At 46.3% G+C, this 17800-nt stretch overlaps 2 protein-coding genes across 8 annotated transcripts in view; both read right to left on the reverse strand.

The window, feature by feature from the left end:
• Positions 1 to 38: 38 nt before the first annotated feature.
• LOC143500629 (ubiquitin-conjugating enzyme E2 J2-like) lies at positions 39 to 3400 on the reverse strand. 4 transcript variants are annotated; one of them, XM_076994730.1, is made up of 8 exons: positions 3107 to 3400; positions 2863 to 2966; positions 2268 to 2398; positions 2012 to 2052; positions 1792 to 1894; positions 1551 to 1689; positions 1270 to 1350; positions 39 to 1041 (listed from the first exon to the last, which is right to left on the reverse strand). In XM_076994730.1, the coding sequence occupies exons 3-8, from the start codon at positions 2396 to 2398 to the stop codon at positions 754 to 756; spliced, it is 783 nt and encodes a 260-aa protein (XP_076850845.1). In that variant the 5' UTR covers positions 2863 to 2966; positions 3107 to 3400; the 3' UTR covers positions 39 to 753. The 4 variants fall into 4 exon arrangements, with proteins under 4 accessions (XP_076850845.1, XP_076850853.1, XP_076850838.1 ...); XM_076994738.1 differs by having other exon boundaries at positions 2863 to 2969; XM_076994723.1 differs by lacking the exon at positions 2863 to 2966 and having other exon boundaries at positions 3107 to 3398.
• A 150-nt stretch (positions 3401 to 3550) lies between these two features.
• acap3b (ArfGAP with coiled-coil, ankyrin repeat and PH domains 3b) overlaps positions 3551 to 17800 on the reverse strand; it is a 50510-nt gene continuing 36260 nt past the window's right edge. The window contains exons 11-26 of one of the 4 annotated variants that reach the window (XM_076994341.1): positions 13246 to 13352; positions 13106 to 13157; positions 12852 to 12952; positions 12574 to 12685; positions 11729 to 11937; positions 10818 to 10887; positions 10619 to 10713; positions 10281 to 10492; positions 9359 to 9452; positions 8190 to 8290; positions 7784 to 8004; positions 7462 to 7571; positions 7239 to 7349; positions 7033 to 7094; positions 4730 to 4776; positions 3551 to 4188 (exon numbers count right to left, since the gene is read on the reverse strand). In XM_076994341.1, the coding sequence (XP_076850456.1) occupies positions 4120 to 4188; positions 4730 to 4776; positions 7033 to 7094; positions 7239 to 7349; positions 7462 to 7571; positions 7784 to 8004; positions 8190 to 8290; positions 9359 to 9452; positions 10281 to 10492; positions 10619 to 10713; positions 10818 to 10887; positions 11729 to 11937; positions 12574 to 12685; positions 12852 to 12952; positions 13106 to 13157; positions 13246 to 13352 (1773 nt within the window). In that variant the 3' untranslated portion in view covers positions 3551 to 4119. The other 3 variants (XR_013126749.1, XM_076994262.1, XM_076994202.1) reach the window with 3 other exon arrangements.

Here is a 17800-nt window from a genome sequence, read left to right on the forward strand (position 1 = left end):
GGCAAAATGGATATTTTAAACACAAGTTTGTGAAGATCTGGATTTTAAACCATTTATTAATAGAACTTTTTACCTCCCACATCTCTTTCGATAATGTTACACACAGAATAAATTCTAAGCAACTAGCCATAATATAACAGATAATGGCTGCATAAAAAATAAATAAATACAAAAAGAGGGCTTTGCAAAGCTCTATTAAAAACAAACCCACTTTAACACTTAACCTCCAAGCAAATCACACAACAGAAAGAATTTGGTGTTTACAGAGAGATCTGCCATGCAAGCATCATTAATAGTGGTGAACTGTTATGTCAAAACAGTGGAAGGCTACATGGAGACAGACAAGACACACCATAAAATACATGGAGTTCTGGTGGGAACAGATAATTCAATTCATATTGGTCTGTGGTTATAAAAAGTATAATAAAAATGGCAGAACACTGGTCTTTTTTTCTGTAACATGACTGATCAGGGAACATTGCCTCAGGTATTTGGGCATGAGAGTACACCGTCTCCATGGTAATGTTTTCAAACAAGTGACCATGTGCCAAGTTCTCTTACGTCCGCTGGAGATTGTGAAGTGTGTTCAGAAAAAACTTCCATCTTCCATCACCGTTATTGTTGTGCACTAATTTCACAGGCTCCCTGATATTGTTCAGCTGCTTATAAGGGATGATCGCATTCGTGAGTCCTTGCAGTTTTTACTGGCCAGCATGGGAGCTCCAACTGGTCCCGGTCCCAGTCGGTCTTACCTCATTCCTGGGCTATGCTTCGAAGCACGTATTTCACCGTGTACGCGAAGGCAGCAAAGCCAACGATTACAAAGAAATTTGCCAGAGCTCCTCCAAGGAGTCCATGGTTGCGGTTGGCCTGCTGCAGGGCGAGGGGCGGTGGAGCTAGCGCTACCCCTACAGGCACGTGCCCGTTCAGGGCTGGGAGTCCGAAGTGGCCCTGGTGCCCATCTGGAACCACGTCTGGAAGCGGGAGGGCCTGTGGTCGCGAACCGACCTCCTCCTGAGTCCTGAGCTTCTGCTTGATCTCCTGCAACAGAGGAGTTAAAGCTCAAGTACTGTGGCAGACACAGCTGCATAAACCAGGGCAGGTTTCCTAAATGCAGGCAAGGACATGCGTCCTTAACAGACACCTTCACAGCTACATGGAGAGGAAAGGCAGGTCATTATTTCTTCAGTTAACAGGAGCAGAATTACTGTCTGCCACACCTATGATGGGTAAAGGTTCTGACTGACAGTTCTGTGTTTCAGTACCTACATCAGCAACATATGGAAACAGTTCACAAAAGGTTTTGTCCTTCAAGTTGAAAGCCAGGCTTTGTGCAGATAACTGTCTTTTCTGGGAAAGAAACAAAAAAGAACCATTGCTCAGAACTTTAGAATACGTAAACACTTAGCTGAAAGTACCTGCTCATTTCCTTAAAACATTACACATTGCAAAAGCACTCAATGTTTAAACAGCTTACAAATATTGGTAAATCTTTTCTCTCTGCAAGCTTCTACCAGCTTTGACAAGGTGGTGTGAACAACTGCACTCACTGTGTACTCAGATGTCTCGATGCTTCCAAGTGTGGGGCCTTTCTCCACCATAAAACTCAACAGCCCCGTCAGAATGGTGGAGACCGACCAGGCAGGATTCCATGTGTCCGGGTGGAAGTCAGTAATGGAAAGACATAACCTGGAAAAACCAAAACACCAAAGTGCCATGAGCAATGAAGAGCTGGCTTAACTAAAATAAGACATAATAGTTATATGTCTGTTATTTGGGTAAAAGTCTTACCTTGTATTGCACTTGAATCTACCATTTGGAGTAATCATGTAAATACTAGGTGGTTTGAAGGGAAATTCACGTGGAAATATCAATTTTCCATGATAGTAACCCCCTTGAAGAAATAATGGTGAAAAAATCTCAAATTAAGCTAGATACCTAGTATTTCTGGAATTGAGTAAAGACTGCAAATGACATGAATGACTATCAAATACATAATTTAAAAATTCACCTTCATATGGCGTTTTCTCCGGTCCCCGAACCACATAGTGCCTAGATCAGGAAATATGGCACATTTTGAAAATTTTAAAGGCATAAACTGGCTCAGTTTCTATCTATTAAAGATAGTTTACACCATTTCAATCATCAAACCTTTGGCTAGATTTTTAGGAGTTTGGTAAGGCAAAACAGACACGATAAACCTTCAACTCAAGTCAGCCGGATGTGACAAGATGTGGTCGAAGACCTTCAGTAAGGTGGTGTATTACCATTCTAAAATGTTAGAGGCCAGTGGTTCAGCACAGACGTAAGGCACTGGGTCTTTCTTGATTCTGAGGTAGTCCTGTTTAAGACGTTGTGTTGCTGTTGATGGGGCTCTCTTACTCCCGTTACTACTCATCTGAAATAAGCACAAAACATACAAAACGGAATGTGAAACTGGTTTTCTTTTCTATAATCTCCATTTTATGTATACATGCACGCATTTATGCTTGCAATCGTGATTTGGCACATAGTAAATGCGGAAATGGGGGAAAAATCTGATATTGCGCTGCCACCATTATTTATGACTTCCCGATACTGATGTGATTAATGCAGTCATGGGGAAACTCGTTACTGTGGTGGTTCAAACGGTGCCCTGCCTCTCCTCGCCTGCGAGTGAAAAGGCATGTAATAACTTGGACAATACTTTAGTTGTCAACTTTGAGTAATATAAACTGAGGCTGAATTGGTGATTAGTTAGTTGGGTACGTTATTTCAGCAATAACGCAACGACCCCAGAACAGTTTCATGTCTTCACTCAGGAAGGCAGCTAACGCAACCTTTATGATGAAGGAGTTTAAAACACAACAGTCACGTATCTACCTTAGTTTCTGTGGTACTCTGGGCTTTCGGGCTGTTATCTCAGGAACATCGGACGAATCAAGTGCACTGTCCCAGATATCTACTGCTTCCTCCCTCCCAGCTTGCTGCTTGGAAAGTTGGATCTAGCCGGTTAGTTAGCTGACTAGCAACGTTAGCTTGGCTAACCTCACTAGCTAACGTTAGTTTGCTAACTTACCTGTTTTGTTATCTGACCATATTTGGAAAAAATCTGGTAAATACATACCTCTTAAAATCATCGAGATCTAACAAGAGACGGGCGTTATTTTTTAATCTCACTGAAGTAAGATGTTTGATGACTTGGTTAGCTAGCTAGCTAACTTGGCATTTCCATCACGGCTATCTCAGCCGCTTCCCGTAGCCTCGTGCACGACGCGCGCGACGTCGCTCTATCCGTTCAGAATGTCGTGCACGTGAGCCCGCGAGCGCGGTTCGCCGCGGAGAGGCTGCGATGCTGCCGAGCTAAACGCAAAGCTGTGTTGCATTACAGGAAGCGTGTTCTTCCAGGTCTGTGCAGTTTGTCACATGGTTGGCAACTGTTTATGCAAAACGTCGCAATTTTATACCAGATCTTATATCAACGGTAGGTGCCTAATAATTCTTTAGGTCTTTGCCAATGAAACACCAGATGACACTATCGCAATGGTTCACAAAAAAGTCAGTTCACATATGTCGGAATGTTTGTTTATTGATTCACCTTTCCAGAAAAGTAGAAGTGATGCAATACAATCTCCATCTGAAATGTGGCCAGTGTGCTAATGACATTCAAATATCAATATATAAAGGTAAAAATGGAAGTGCAGTAAACAATGTTTTCAGAGAAATCGGTCATTTCAGACAAAATCAGCTGTGCAACCAACAAAGTGCGTTTTAAAAATCCGTTTACTTCAGAAGCATTTTGCTTGCACAGCTGATGTGGGACCTCTGTACAAAAGGTCCCGTTTCTTTCTTTGGAAACTGCGTACTACAGTGGAATGTTTTACTAACTACACTGCAGTCACTCCCTGAATCACAGGAGATCATCAGTAGTTAATAAAAACCCAACCCAACATATTTATGACATTTTGTCGAAGAAAACAGTTTTATTCAGACTACATCTAGTTTCTTTGATTAAACATTTTAAAGCTAAATTATACAAAATATGTCACTACAGCAGTGCTGATTGTCTATTTAGGCGCGTCACGGGCGTTTAAGCACGTCACTTCGACTGGAGGAGCAATCTGTTCAACCCCGTGGCGCTCACATTTTCGGGCTTGTCTGAAGCCACGTGCGCAGACTTCCGAGAGACGAAAACGAACGTGTTGACATCTAAAACAGGATTCAGAGTTAGTACGTCAGATCGTTTTTTCTAGTAAACACCAGAGTTAACTAAGACGTGCTCATTGACGGATCAAAGAAACTGATAGTGTGTAATCATACAACTGTGTAAAAAAATAATAATTTACTGATTTTTTAAAAAAATCTGAGACTTAGGGAACTGATTCAATAGATAGAACGATGAAACGGACAGGAATTTCCATTTATTTTTTTCAACTTCTAACCTGTTTTTGGTACTGTGACAGCAGAGATCCATGAACGATAATTAGTTAAAACCATATAAAAAGCAGCTAATGTCTCTTTACTAGAGTCATAGCCTCCGTGAGGTTTATACCAGCCCTGATCTAGGTCTTAATATTCCAGACACCAGACCCATTATAAAAGGTAACTCCTAAGCCATATTGTATGCATGTTATAACATGTATTTTATATTTTTTTGTTTTTCAGAAAGGTGACAAAGAAACCCCAGAAGTGTCACAGACAGAAATCCATCACCCGATAAAACCTCATAACACCAGGTAACCTCACTCACTCTGTCCTTCTGCTTTGCTTTCTGAGGACTCAAAGGATTACTGGAGTCTGTGAAGAGAATGAAAGATACATCAAATATAGAAGTCTCCAATCCAGGGTGCAAAAACGCATAGCAATAAATACAAAATTTGCCACACAGTCAAAAGAAACTCAGAAGAACTGCTGCCTTTTGAGATCAAGCATGTCAGACAATCTCTGAACCAGCTTACTCCATTACTATTATTAGTCTTAGTAATTAGACAGAATGAACAACATTATTATTCTGAAAGTGGTTTGTGGTCTTTACCTCGGAAGCCCCCCCCTATGGAAACTGCACAGAATAAGAGCATTGACCCACAGACCAGAAGAACAGAGAGAGACCCTCCAACTCCTGACGCCCAACTCCTGAGCTGGGCTCACTCATAGCAGATCTCCCAGTGCAACACCACTATCCAGAGCCACAGAGAAACCCAGTTTGTAGAAAGGAAAAATAAATACAGAACCAAGGGAGGAGTTTATGAGCATCAAAGTTTTATTCTTTCTGCTTCTTTTCAGTGTTTCAAAAGACAAACGAGTGTTTAAGGTTTTAGTTGTGTAAATAATGCTGGAATTTGTCCAAGTGCAGGACTTTATCTAACAGTATGAAAACAGATTGTACAGACTGTTGCAAAGAGACCAGCAAGAGGACCCACAGTTGGAGAGTGCAAGCAGCCAAGAAGAGTTAATACATATTTACAACACAGTTGTTCAGAAGCAGAGTGTAGAATTGACACCGAACACACCCCCAAAGACACAACACTTTTAACGCGATCCCTTAATTGGCCTCACATGGTCTCCATTCATTACCATCATCTATTACTGCTTCACTTTTTTTCAGGAGGCCTTTTCTATTTCAGATTTGGGATCCTTTGTTTTAGGTGTTTGCTCTTGAATTTTGTCATACTTAGAACAAGTACCTTTCAACAATATGTTCATCACAGTCCTGTCAAGTTTCTATAAAACCTTTTGCAAAAATGCCGAAGGTTGCTCAGTTCAAATGCATTTTTCAGTCGACCATCATCAAGATTTCAGCTGACCAGAAGAAAGCTAGAAGAAAAACACTCCTTATGTGTACAGCTAGGAGGCGATACTGAGCTAGACCAAAGTCCATGCTAATATGCATAAACATCTTAATCAACAGTGCCCCAAATTGGATGTAATCAAAAAGCCATGCATCACAGCGATGAATCCGGAGGGTCACCGTAGGGGGTCATGCTTGTAATCATGTGCAAATCGCGCACGTGACCTTTGAACTGAAAGCATGCAGAAACATACTGCTGTTCTACACACTAGCTTACTGCCTGAAGCAGCTGATTTTGAGAAGAGCTCTATGAACTTAGAAAAATAAGCCACGTTACAAGAAGATCTGGGGCGTGGAGGTACAAGTACAAATATATAAAACATACCACTGTTATCATAGCTTCTATAAATAATTTAGATTCATCTTCTTTCTAAAATTTTAAAGGGCTCAAAAACTAATTACACCACATGAGGAATTGCATGTGAAAGCCAGAATCAATCATGAGACAAACTGAGAAAGAGAGTGCAGTTAGTAACACTAAAATATCTAATGGGTTTGCCTAGTGGAGAAAAATGTACATGGATACAGGATTTCTGTATTCCAGTTACCATTGCACTAGTCCTCTGGGTGGAATACTATAAATATAAAAGACACAAAACACATAGTGAACAACACTCACGGAAGGCAGAATAATGCCAGAAAAAACTAAATTGAACTTAAAAACAAATACTGTCGGTAGGCAAAGTGCACACAGTCATATTTGTACATGGTGACCTCGTAATGCTACAGAACCGTTTTGATTTTGTCCGCTCGTGCGTACCGAGGTACCTCTGAGTCACTTCTGTGGTATTCAGCTGTGTCTACTTTAAGGTTCTACTGTTGTTGCTGGTTGGTTAACATCCACATCCATTCAAAGCCTGAACAAAAAATGAGGTCTTGAGTATCAGCCATTGCTTCTGCAGCAACAACAGCTATTACAGTTTCATTACTCCTTTAAATACTTTGTGTGTATGGAATTCTTAATGGACAGTACCGCGTTGATAATTGGAAATGAGTCATATAATAAGGGACACAACTGTAAGGAGGAATGTGACCGAAGATGATATTTCACAACCAGAGGGTGATCCTCTGTGAATAACTCATACGCCCTTCGCCCTGTTCCCTGCTCAGGTGCTCCCTCTAGCAGTCATCTATGGTAAGGCAGATAAACTCCTGAATGCACTTTCTGTACTGCTGCTCAGTAGGACTGCTGCCTGGAAATTGACCTGGCTGGCCGAGGGGTCCGTCTGCTTCCCGCATTTCCTCGTTCATGCGAGCCAACCGCAGCCTAAGTTGAGGGAGGGAGGTGGAGGGGCAAAAAGAGGGGTGGAAAGGGGCATTAGAATTCACAAGGAGCACAAATGCATTATGAGATCCACCACCAAAAACCAGAAGATGAGAAATAAAGGATCGTGCTAATGGAGGCCCTCACAGCGTAACAATGTCAGCGTTGGCGGCCTGCACAGCGATGCTCAGAGGGTCTCGTCCGTCCTCGTCCACCTCCGTCTGACACGCCCCTCGTTTCAGAAGCAGACACACCTGCCTGCGTGCGCAACAGTCCACTGGGTGAACAGTAGCAGACGCACACAGAGCGAGCGCTCTGTATGTATGAAAGTGAAAAGGTGGGTGAGGGAGTTCAGGCCTTTCCTGCTCACCCTGTGTGGCTCAGACACGTGGCGTGGTGAAGCGGGCTCCGCCCCCTCATGTCCCGCTGATTGACGTCAGCTCCGTTCTGCAGCAGGAACTCGCAGGCTATCAAAGAGCCCTGAGGCAGGCAGAGAGAGAGAGAGAGAGAGAGAGAGAGAAACAGAGAGCAAGAGAATGTTAGAGAGAGAGGGAGAGAGAATGAGGATTGTGGGTGAGTGCGAAGGAACCAAGAGCCACCGAGGGAGAGATATGAGAAAGCAGGCCAGCGTTATGTAACACTTCCAAATCAATACGCTGTAAGTGATAGTTCCACAAGGGGAGGTGACCCACCCCTATGACAGCCTGGATCAGGGGAGTCTTGCTCTCATTCTCGTCGTGGGTGGAGTTGACGTCAGCTCCGTGCGCCAACGCCTCCGCCATGGCCGGCAGGTGCCGGGCATGTGCAGCCTTACGGAGCAGAGCTCCTGGGTGCAGATCATGGGGCTCCTCAGTGTCGGAGGCCTCCTGCTCGATCTCCACCTCCCCACTGGACTCCTCAGAGTCCTCACACTCTGCAGAGAGAGAGAGATTAATAGATTGATTTTGGATTAGAATAGGTTATCCTAAACAGAAGTTTATTCACGAATAAAAACATTCCCAAAGATTTTCTCTCTTTCAATTGCGGGGAAGTAAATGTTTGAAATGTATTTGAAGCACAGGTTGTAAAGTACAGACACTCGTTGGGGGGGGTGCTCACCTTCCTCAGTGACGCTGTCCACCACTGAGCCGAGCCCCAGGACGTCCGTGCTGCCGTCCGTGCTGCCGCCCAGACCGCTGTCACTGCTCAGACCTGCAGGGCCAAGGGACGCCACGCCAGGGACTCGTTACTCATGACAGCGGCACATGCCAAAAACACACTACAGCCTACTCACACACCACAGCCTACTCACACACCACAGCCTACTGTACGAACTGCAATTTTCTTGGTCGGTTCCAATTTCTGACTTTTTTCAATCTGATTTTCTTTCTTCCAAAGAATTAACAGCAGAAACTTAAGATGCCTAATACAGTCACTATGCTGTTCATATGTGGCTGTGTTTGTGCCGCTGTCGCCCTCGTGTGGTGAACAAAGTGCTGCCGTCGCCCTCGTGTGGTGAACAAATGTCAATGTGACTGGCAAAAAATACGGCATTTGAGACTGATTAGCCGGTCACCAGGTATGGTTGATCACACTGAAAACGGGCGAATTCTGGTCACTGGCTGATTTTACATTTTACATTTACATTTTATGGCATTTGGCAGACGCCCTTATCCAGAGCTCATTTTTATACAAGTGAGCAATTGAGGGTTAGGGCCTTGCTCAGGGGCACCTCAGTCATGGCCTCAGGTCTGGGAATCGAACCCACGACCCTCTGGTCACAAGACCAGTTCCCTAACCACCAAGCCATGACTGCCCAATTAGCTGATCAATTAGTACATCTCTGTCACACACCACATGCCACCACCTCCTCACACACTCATACCACTACCTCCTACACACCTCCTCACACTCAACCCACACCACTGTCTCCTCACACACACCACCCCCGCCCCCCACAGACACACCGCGGCCTTCCTGTATGTCATTAACGTCATTAATTGTTCCACGCTATTAGCTTGCCAAAAAATTCTAAATGACACTATTAGTTTTTGTTATCTGTTGGCTGAAATTTTGTGAAGTTATACCCTTAAGACAGTAAGTAACTAATTGAAGTAACTAATTTCTCACATTCCAGTTTGCTATATAATATAGCAACACAATCAGAAAACATACAAAGATGGAACTTATAGGAAATGCAATGTAGAAGGGACTGGGCTTTTCCACTGAGATTTGAAAGGGGGAGGCGCAGGATGTGTGGCCTCACGGAGAAACTGCGGCACGACTTACTGCGTGGCCCGGAGCCCGTGTCGAAATAGGAGAAGAGTGAGTCTAGCTCATCCGGACAGAAGAGCGATTCTCTGCGGAACTTCGCTGCAGCGGCTGACGAGAAGGGAGACAGCAGAACTCAGCGCCTTTCACACCAGCCCCATGTCACACGCTGTCTCTCTACCTCCTTTACCTCGGCCATCTTTAGAAATAACAAGCCGGCTACACGACGGTGTGTTCACAGGTTACCTATTTACCTATTTAAAACATATTTAACACGCTGTATCTAATTTTCCTTAGAGAAAACATACAAACCAAACGTTCAATCAGTGAACTAAGCTTCTCTAGTGATGGAACTTCAGATGTATTTGTAAAACAATTACTTCATTTATCTCTGCATGTCCTATTATGTTCAGTCCTGCTATGGTATTGTACAGGGCTATGATCACTATTAGGTGTGCACACACTGGAACAAGACCACACCCAGAGCTCAGATGATCAGTTCATATTTTATCATATTATGTGTATGTGTATAACGTGTGTGTGTGCATGTTGGCGTTTAATGCTAAAATGATTGAGGTTCCTTTAAATCAGGGGTGCCCACAGTTTTCAGCTTGCGAGCTACTTATAAGATGACCAAGTCAGAAAGATCTACCGGGGTGTCGGCGAACGTAATTTGTTGAGCGGGGAAGGGGGGGGGGGGGGGGGGGGGGGGGGGGGGGTGTGCAGGTCAGTGCAGGTGTGCGATTCATCTACTACTATTTTATGTGACGCGATCTACGCACATTCCTTCGCGATCGACCGACACTTCCTTCGCAATCGACCGGTCGATCGCAATCGACGTAATGAGCACCCCTGCTTTAAATCAAACAGCACCTGACCTATGACCTATGAGGGCAAATGTGTGGAAGTCTAGTTGTCATGGGGGCACTGAAGCATTACCTGCCGCGAGGTTGCCCGGGGAGATCCCGCCGTCCTGCCGGTATTTCCGGCGGGTCCTGGGTACCTGCGCCGAGCTGTTGTTCCTGCGGCACTTCCTGACGTGCCAGTGATGCGTTTTCCTGCTGCGGGCGGCCAGCGCCTCAGAGCCACACATCTTCTTCAGGAACTTCCTCTCCACGTACTTCGCCTTGATCCAGGCCTCCTTCTCCTGCCTGTTTGATAAAAAGGCAAAAAGTCCAGACCCGTTCCTTTTAGGGATGACACTGTTAACGGGTGACAGCGTTTTCTGCAACGTGGCCATCTGGTTGGATGAGGGAAGGGTGGGGGGCGGGACCCACCTCGAGGTGCTGGGGCCTGGTTTCTTCAGACCTCTTTCTTCACAGGCACCTTCATAGATGTGATTAATTACTGTGTTGCCGAGCTCACACATTAACTATTTTGAGAAGAGAGAAACGGAGCCAGGAGGGGAAGAGATTAGTGATTCAAACAGCGGTCAAAGAGTCCGTAAGGAACCTGATACCTGAACGGAAATCATACCTTAATAAGCTCTGGGTCCCAGGAGTCCAATGTCAAAGACCGCACTTTTGAACAGTGAACACCCAAACTCCTGCAAAGAGTGACATCATCACTAAAACGCCACCGAAAAAGCAGTGGCTTTGTAACGCCATCCCAGGACTCTGTGGTGATTTCCTCTAGAAATGCCTCACAATCTGGAGATGTAACAGCACAGAAGGACTCGGTATTGGTATGTCTGTTAGGGACAAGGTGGCCCTCTGTCTTTGTGCCATTTGTTGTGTCTGTGAGTGCTAATACGGAATGTCTCCGGATGTCTTGGGGACGGTCTCTTGTGTGGGTGCAGGCAGGTGGGAGACACTTAATCTGATTAGCCAACTGGCGCCGCTAATCTACACACGAGGTGAGGCTGATGAGGTGGAAGAGGTGCTCGAGACAGACTGATGCGGAACGTGTGTGTGTGTGTGTGTGTGTGTGTGTGTGTATAGGTCGGTATGTATGTTTGTGTTTTGTTTGCATGTGTGTGTATGTATTTGTGTGTGTTTTTGTATGTACAGGGTGTCCATAAGTTTCTGTTTGGGCAGAAGACTGCGTGTGTGTATGTTCAGGAGAGTCACATTCCAGGCAATATGAATGTGGCCTCCTGTGTAGCCAGTCTGTTGTCACAGATGACTTCAGCGGCCATTATCATAACAATCTTGGTGTGAGCTGGTAAAATGAGCTAACCCTGTGTTTGATCTTGGCTGATGTGCCCCCATATTTCTGAAACATGTCTCTACAAGCTTATCTAAAACAAGGCATTCATTTAAAACAATAGATGATGTTCTTTAAGAGTGTGTCTGCAGGTATTTCTACATTGCGGCTAGTGTACTGGTCGTTTCCTGGTTACAGTCATTTTGCTGTGAAATGTAAAACGTGTTGATGGCAGGCATTACCTGTGGATGCCGGAGCACTCGATGCAGAGCAGCACGCCCAGGTTGATGCTGGCCCAGCGCGGGTCGGCCTGGCCGCAGTCGCAGCACAGATCGTTGCCCGGGATGGACTGCATCCTCTGCAGGAAGGTGTCGCCCCTCACGCCCCTGTCCCGTGGCTCGCTGGCTGAGTCGATGCTGCTGGTGGAGGGGGATGCCGTCCGGTCCAGACGCTGAGAGGAGAGCAGGGGAGGAGAGGGGAGGGGAGAGGAGGGGAGAGGAGTAGAGAGGAGGAGAGGGGAGGAGATGGGAGGGGAGGGGAGTAGAGAGGAGGAGAGGGGAGGAGTGGAGAGGGGAGTAGAGAGGAGGAGATGGGAGGGGAGGGGAGTAGAGAGGAGGAGAGGGGAGAGGAGGGGAGGAGTGGAGAGGGGAGTAGTGAGGAGGAAAGGGGAGGGGAGTAGTGAGGAGGAGAGGGGAGTAGTGAGGAGGGGAGGGGAGTAGTGAGGAGGAGAGGGGAGGGGAGGAGTGAGGAGGAGAGGGGAGGGGAGTAGTGAGGAGGAGAGGGGAGTAGTGAGGAGGGGAGGGGAGTAGTGAGGAGGAGAGGGGAGGGGAGTAGTGAGGAGGAGAGGGGAGGGGAGGAGTGAGGAGGAGAGGGGAGTAGTGAGGAGGAGAGGGGAGGGGAGTAGTGAGGAGGAGAGGGGAGGGGAGGTGGAGATTACACACTGTGGACACAATTATAGCAGTGATGGGTTCAGAACCACACACTATGCTACAGTAGGATTTCGCTACTGTAGAGCCGTTAAGGCATCAGTGCTGCTCGTGGTGAGACTCCTGGTGTGGTGAAGGGGGGTGTGGTTGCTGGAGCTGACCTCTGTGTACAGGCCGTCTGTGATCTCCCTGTAGGCGGAGGCGATGCTGGCCTGCACCGCCTCAATCCAGGCCTGACGCAGCTTCTCTGACTCTGCCTGTAACATGCAGCTCCTACGGAAGGGGGCGAGCGTCAGTATTGCACACGCGTGCACGCACAAACACACGCATGTACATACGTACATGCAAATAGACACGCCCATAAACACGCACATGCACCGCCCCGTGTACCTATATGAACATGTGTGTGCATGCAGTTGTATGAATACTTTGTACTTACTTTGAAGGGGAAACCACTTCAAAGCAGAAGCGCCGTTCAGTGTCTTCACACGGCTTGACCGAGCAGAGCCGGAGGTCCTCCACCACCACCGTCAGAGTGTCCTGAAACAGCCAGCCAAATGGAACCATGCCCAACTCACAGAGCAAGATAAACATGCATGACTTCACAGCAGTTTCACAACTTCACCCTCTAATCTTCACCCTTCTGTCTGAGAACAATACTAAATCAATTGAGGGAAAGGAACTTGGTTTTACCTTTAGCCTCTTCTGATACACAAGCTGGCTGTTCTGTATTGAAAACCATCGCCTGGTGTGGGTGGGGAACAGGAGAAATATTAGCCAGTTCTACTTTTCACTGTAAGCAAAGAAGCAAAAGAAGATTTGTGCTCATTTACCTGTTCCATGTCTTGAAAGCATTACTGGCTCTCTTAAATAAGTATCCCTCCATCACAACTCCATTAGGGGCATCCACATTAAATTCCACTTTTGAATCATCATAGTCCTGTCAATTGATAAAAATATATATCATTATTCTGAATAGGGTAAGGTAGAGTAATGTTAAATGGTCAATGTGCACAAAGCATCACTTCTCAGTAACAGTAGTCACTTAAATCCACTACCAGATAGCCAAAAGCTCAGAGCTCATCCTCTCTGTCACTCACAGACAAAGCTCACAATTACACCAAGTAATTAAGTAGAATCACACTTATCCTTCTACTTAATTCCTGTCTACCAAGTTCTAAAAAACACAGGCGGACTGCATTCCGGGTCCTGTCCTGATGAGGCGCGAGTTGTGGCCAACTGCGGACAGGCGCGTGTTGAAACACGGTGCCACAGTGATGTGATGAAACTCTCGACGACTCTTCAATCAATACGGTAATGCCGGCCCCCGTCTGGAGCCAAGTCTACCGTCTGCAAACAGGCATGTCAGCGGTATATGGGGAGTCTTCTTTTTCAGAACCATTGCTTTAGGTTTTGTGGGACTGCCAATAATGAAGTCCTAGCAATCCTGAACATTTCTGGTGAGGCACAATATGTCTCACATCAGACTGCAGAGTTTGTCCAGTGACCCTAAACAGCCAACACCTCCTGTGATATACAGATGTGTCCCTCAATGGGTCCCTGTACCTTCACATCTTTCTGCCAAGACAAAAGTACTGATTCTGATCAAAAGTACTGATTCTGAGCACAGATGTGCCAGAGCACAAGTGGCTATGTGGTGGGATTCAGCACCTTTAACAACAATGTTGAGCAGACAGACACTTGACAACTAGTTCCCCAAAGAAACTTAGAACAGAGGATCTCTCACTCTTCACATAAAAAACAACTAAGAACTCAGCCTTTTTAATTCTAGCCACAATAACAAATATGTAGTCAAAAAAAAGTTGCTGTAGTGTGTCACAGTCTTGTATTTCAAACCAATATATGTCTTGAAAACATCTCATTTGGTGCCCTAATGCCTTCTCTCAAATGTACATACCCAAGTGTACATGCCAAGAATAAACACCAGTTATTTATGCCACAGTTCCAAAGCTCTTTTTGGTTTGCTTTGATATGTCTCCAGATTGAGGATGACTCAAAAGCAATGTGAGAAAGCATATACAGTATCTATAACCTCTCCCGTCCCAGAAAAACACAAAAGCAGCTTCTCATGTGAAGAAAGAGGGCAAAGCCACTCACCAGAGAATAGTCAAACCTCCACCATGTCCCAAACAACTTCATTATCTTCATCTTTAAAAGCCTTTTATCCAGATGCATTGGTAAATCAGATTCCAAATCCTCAATATTGTCCTATAATTCTGAACTTCTGCAAATAAAGTCACAGGTCTGACTGTTACAGCGCTGATATCATGTCCTTTCACGCCCTCCGGAGGATCTCGTGCGGGCACCACTCGGTGGCACAGCATCGGCAGGAATGACAACACCAGCCTCGTGCTCTGCACTTCTTACCCTCCACCTGCTGCACCCTAACCCCGCCCTTGCCCCGCTGGCCTGTGCCGGGGCTCCGCCTCCACTCGATTAGCATACAGCTGCCGATTCATGCGCGGTGCTCTTGGGACGCCCTATGACCTCCCCAGAGACCGCACCTCGCACGTTAGTTCGCAACCGCGAGTGGCAGCCAGCGCTTGCCGCGTGGATTTACGAGACCCGAGGCCAGGCGTGCTCTCACACACCGCTCAACAGGAGGACGTTCGGTCCTCGAGTAGCTGGCGTCCATCTGTCCGAGAGTCCACGAAACAATTCCTGCTTAATCAAGCAAACATTATTGCCCCTCGTCAAACGCCACCCCCCTCAGTGCAAGCGCTCCTCTTACAGACTGCCCTCACTTATGGACGGGTTCCCAAGCGCAACTGAAAATAGCTGCTCCAACTTTTGGCTTTCCTAACTGAAATTCCTCTTACAAAGGTATGAACTTATACAAAGGAACTTAAAAGTAGCACTAATAATGCACAGTTAATTTCACTACTTAAGTTCATTCATCAATGACGGATTCATTCCACTCCGCAACAATTTAAAATAGAAACAGACACAATCTTGTCACAACACGTAAAAGTATCGGCCACCTCTGCGTGTTTTTTAATATTTTCTTTTGTGTCGTTTTTGAGCGCCTTGTTGGAGCAGCTCATCACCCACATGTGCTCGCGCACAGCTGCTGTGTCTTTCTGAACATGCCGAAAGTCTGTGGAAGAGTGGGGGGGGGGGTCCCACGGGTGCCACAACGGGCTCAGCCTCGGATGAAAGACCACTGCGGGTATTCTGCTGTCTGTGTGTGTTTAGACGAGTGCGTGTGTGTGTGGAGAGGCAGATGCAACTTGAGCAGGAGTGGGGGAATGGGAATGGGACAGCCGGAAAGATCGTAACTCTGCCACTGGAGACATGCTGAGGCGTCAGAGACAGAGAGGGGGGGATGAAGAGAGAAGAAATAAGCAGAAGGCCTGCACAGTAATCTCCACAGATAAATCAGCTGAATAAATCACACAGACCTCCCCATCCACTGATGGGCTGAGGAAGTGGAATTAGTGAGGGAACAAAAGCAGCTTCATACCAGCTGTGGGAAGCTGCACGCTGTGCCATTTCACTGCGCGTTTTTCCTCTTCGAGCCATTCGCAAGAGTAGAACGTCTGATCCGTGTGCCGGTATGTGGCGTCAGAAACCGGAGCGGGATGTTCGGATGAAACGAGGACACTGCTTGTGGTTCATCCCTTTAGTTTCCAGAATGCCATTGTGTGGGTTGGGGGCCCTATACGCTCACACAAAGCTGTGAGGTCGTTGGGGTCAAAAAGGTTGCGACCCCTCCACACGTCCTTCCTCTATTAAAGGGCGTGGACAGAACGGAGGCCCCCCAGGAACATGCTGCTCTGTGCCGGCGTTCCTTTGTGGGCCAGCAGGAATCAGCAGCAGTAACGTGACGCTGTGCACATGCCCCTGGCCTCTTCTACATGTCTCTATGCAACATGTCTGTCTCTTTTAGCCCTTCATCTGGTTCTTGCTCTTTCCTTCTTGATTTCAAATACTGTCTTCTTCTTTTAGCTCCTGACATGATGTTTCCTCGTGGCTTAAAATGCTGCTCATCTGCTGTGATTCATTCCTAATTCCCAATTATGAGTCTCAGTTCTCAATTATGAGGTCATTAGTTCCTGATATCATATCTTATTTAGGTCTTACAGCCATTGTGTATGTTCCTATATGACTGCATGTTTATGTCTTGCAGCTAGGATCAAAACGATATCTCAGAAGAACAGCCTACTCTTATCTAATCCTCCTCCTCTGTGGCACCGAGGATTAAAAATTGCCATTTCAGTGCCAACTGTCTGTCTGTTTTCTCCTCCACATCCAAAGGTTTGTCAAAGTCAAAATATCGCTCCTCTTTAGACCCTGAGGAAGCAGGTGGCAGGCTTCACCTGGACACCTTTATCTCAACAACACAAGCCTAGCCCTAAGACAATTCAACAGCACGCATCCATGTGGGCATGGGTGTGTGTGTACGAGACCTGCCTCCAATCGAACAGCACATGTCCGGAACAGTTGGCGGCACAAATTCACCGCCGATGTGTTTTGGCGCGCCACCTCTCTCTCTCGGGCACGCTTAGCCCTACGCTTCGGCCATCTGCTGCCTTTAGTGGGGCTGGCCAGGGGAGAGAGCTTGGCCCCATGCCCCAGGAGGGACTTCCAGACATGGGCTAACCGGGAGACTCTAATCCCAAATCCACCTGCCGCTCCCGTGTCTGTCCATTCATACAGCACAGGGAGAGATGGTCCTGCCAGCCAGCCCAGTAATGGCAAAGCTACATGGCTGTGTTCTATCTCCCTGCAAAATCTAGAGGTTAACATTCGTCTAATCTTCTATCTCAACTTGCCTCTGAGCAGATGAAATCAGTAAACAAGGGGCCTCTGCTGGCTTGGGAGCTGTGTTGCTCACGGTGTTGAGAATGCCGTCTGAGTCTCAGTGTAGTGTGGCTTAAATAAACAGCACCCCCATGTAATACTATATATCGATAAGTCATATATTGATCGCTCTGAGTCCAAACTGCAGTTTGGTGGGAGAGAGAGTGGAGTGAGAGAGTGAGAATAATGTGTAAGAGAGTCAATAAAAATGTGTGTGTGGTACAAAGGGAATAAGAGTTAAAGTGACTCACAGCTTTCATTCAAGAGCCTTGACACATATATATGTGTGTATATACGTGCACTTTTGAACTCAACCATTTTCACCTGTACTGAAATTCACATTCATAAGAATATCTTTATGTTCAAGTGTATAAAAATAAATGTTCTCATTTGACCGCACGCTGACTCTCACGAGGACAGGTGAACAGTGGTTTCTCCTGGCGCCTAACCTTGCTGGTGTGTTCACACACGTAACTCGATCGCAGCTTCTGCTGAAGTTCAACATCAGGACCAGCCCTGAACCTCAGATGTGCGCGGAACCTCAACATCGCCATTTGAAAGCCC

Source organism: Brachyhypopomus gauderio, chromosome 1 (genome assembly GCF_052324685.1).
Source record: "Brachyhypopomus gauderio isolate BG-103 chromosome 1, BGAUD_0.2, whole genome shotgun sequence".
NCBI lineage: Eukaryota > Metazoa > Chordata > Actinopteri > Gymnotiformes > Hypopomidae > Brachyhypopomus > Brachyhypopomus gauderio.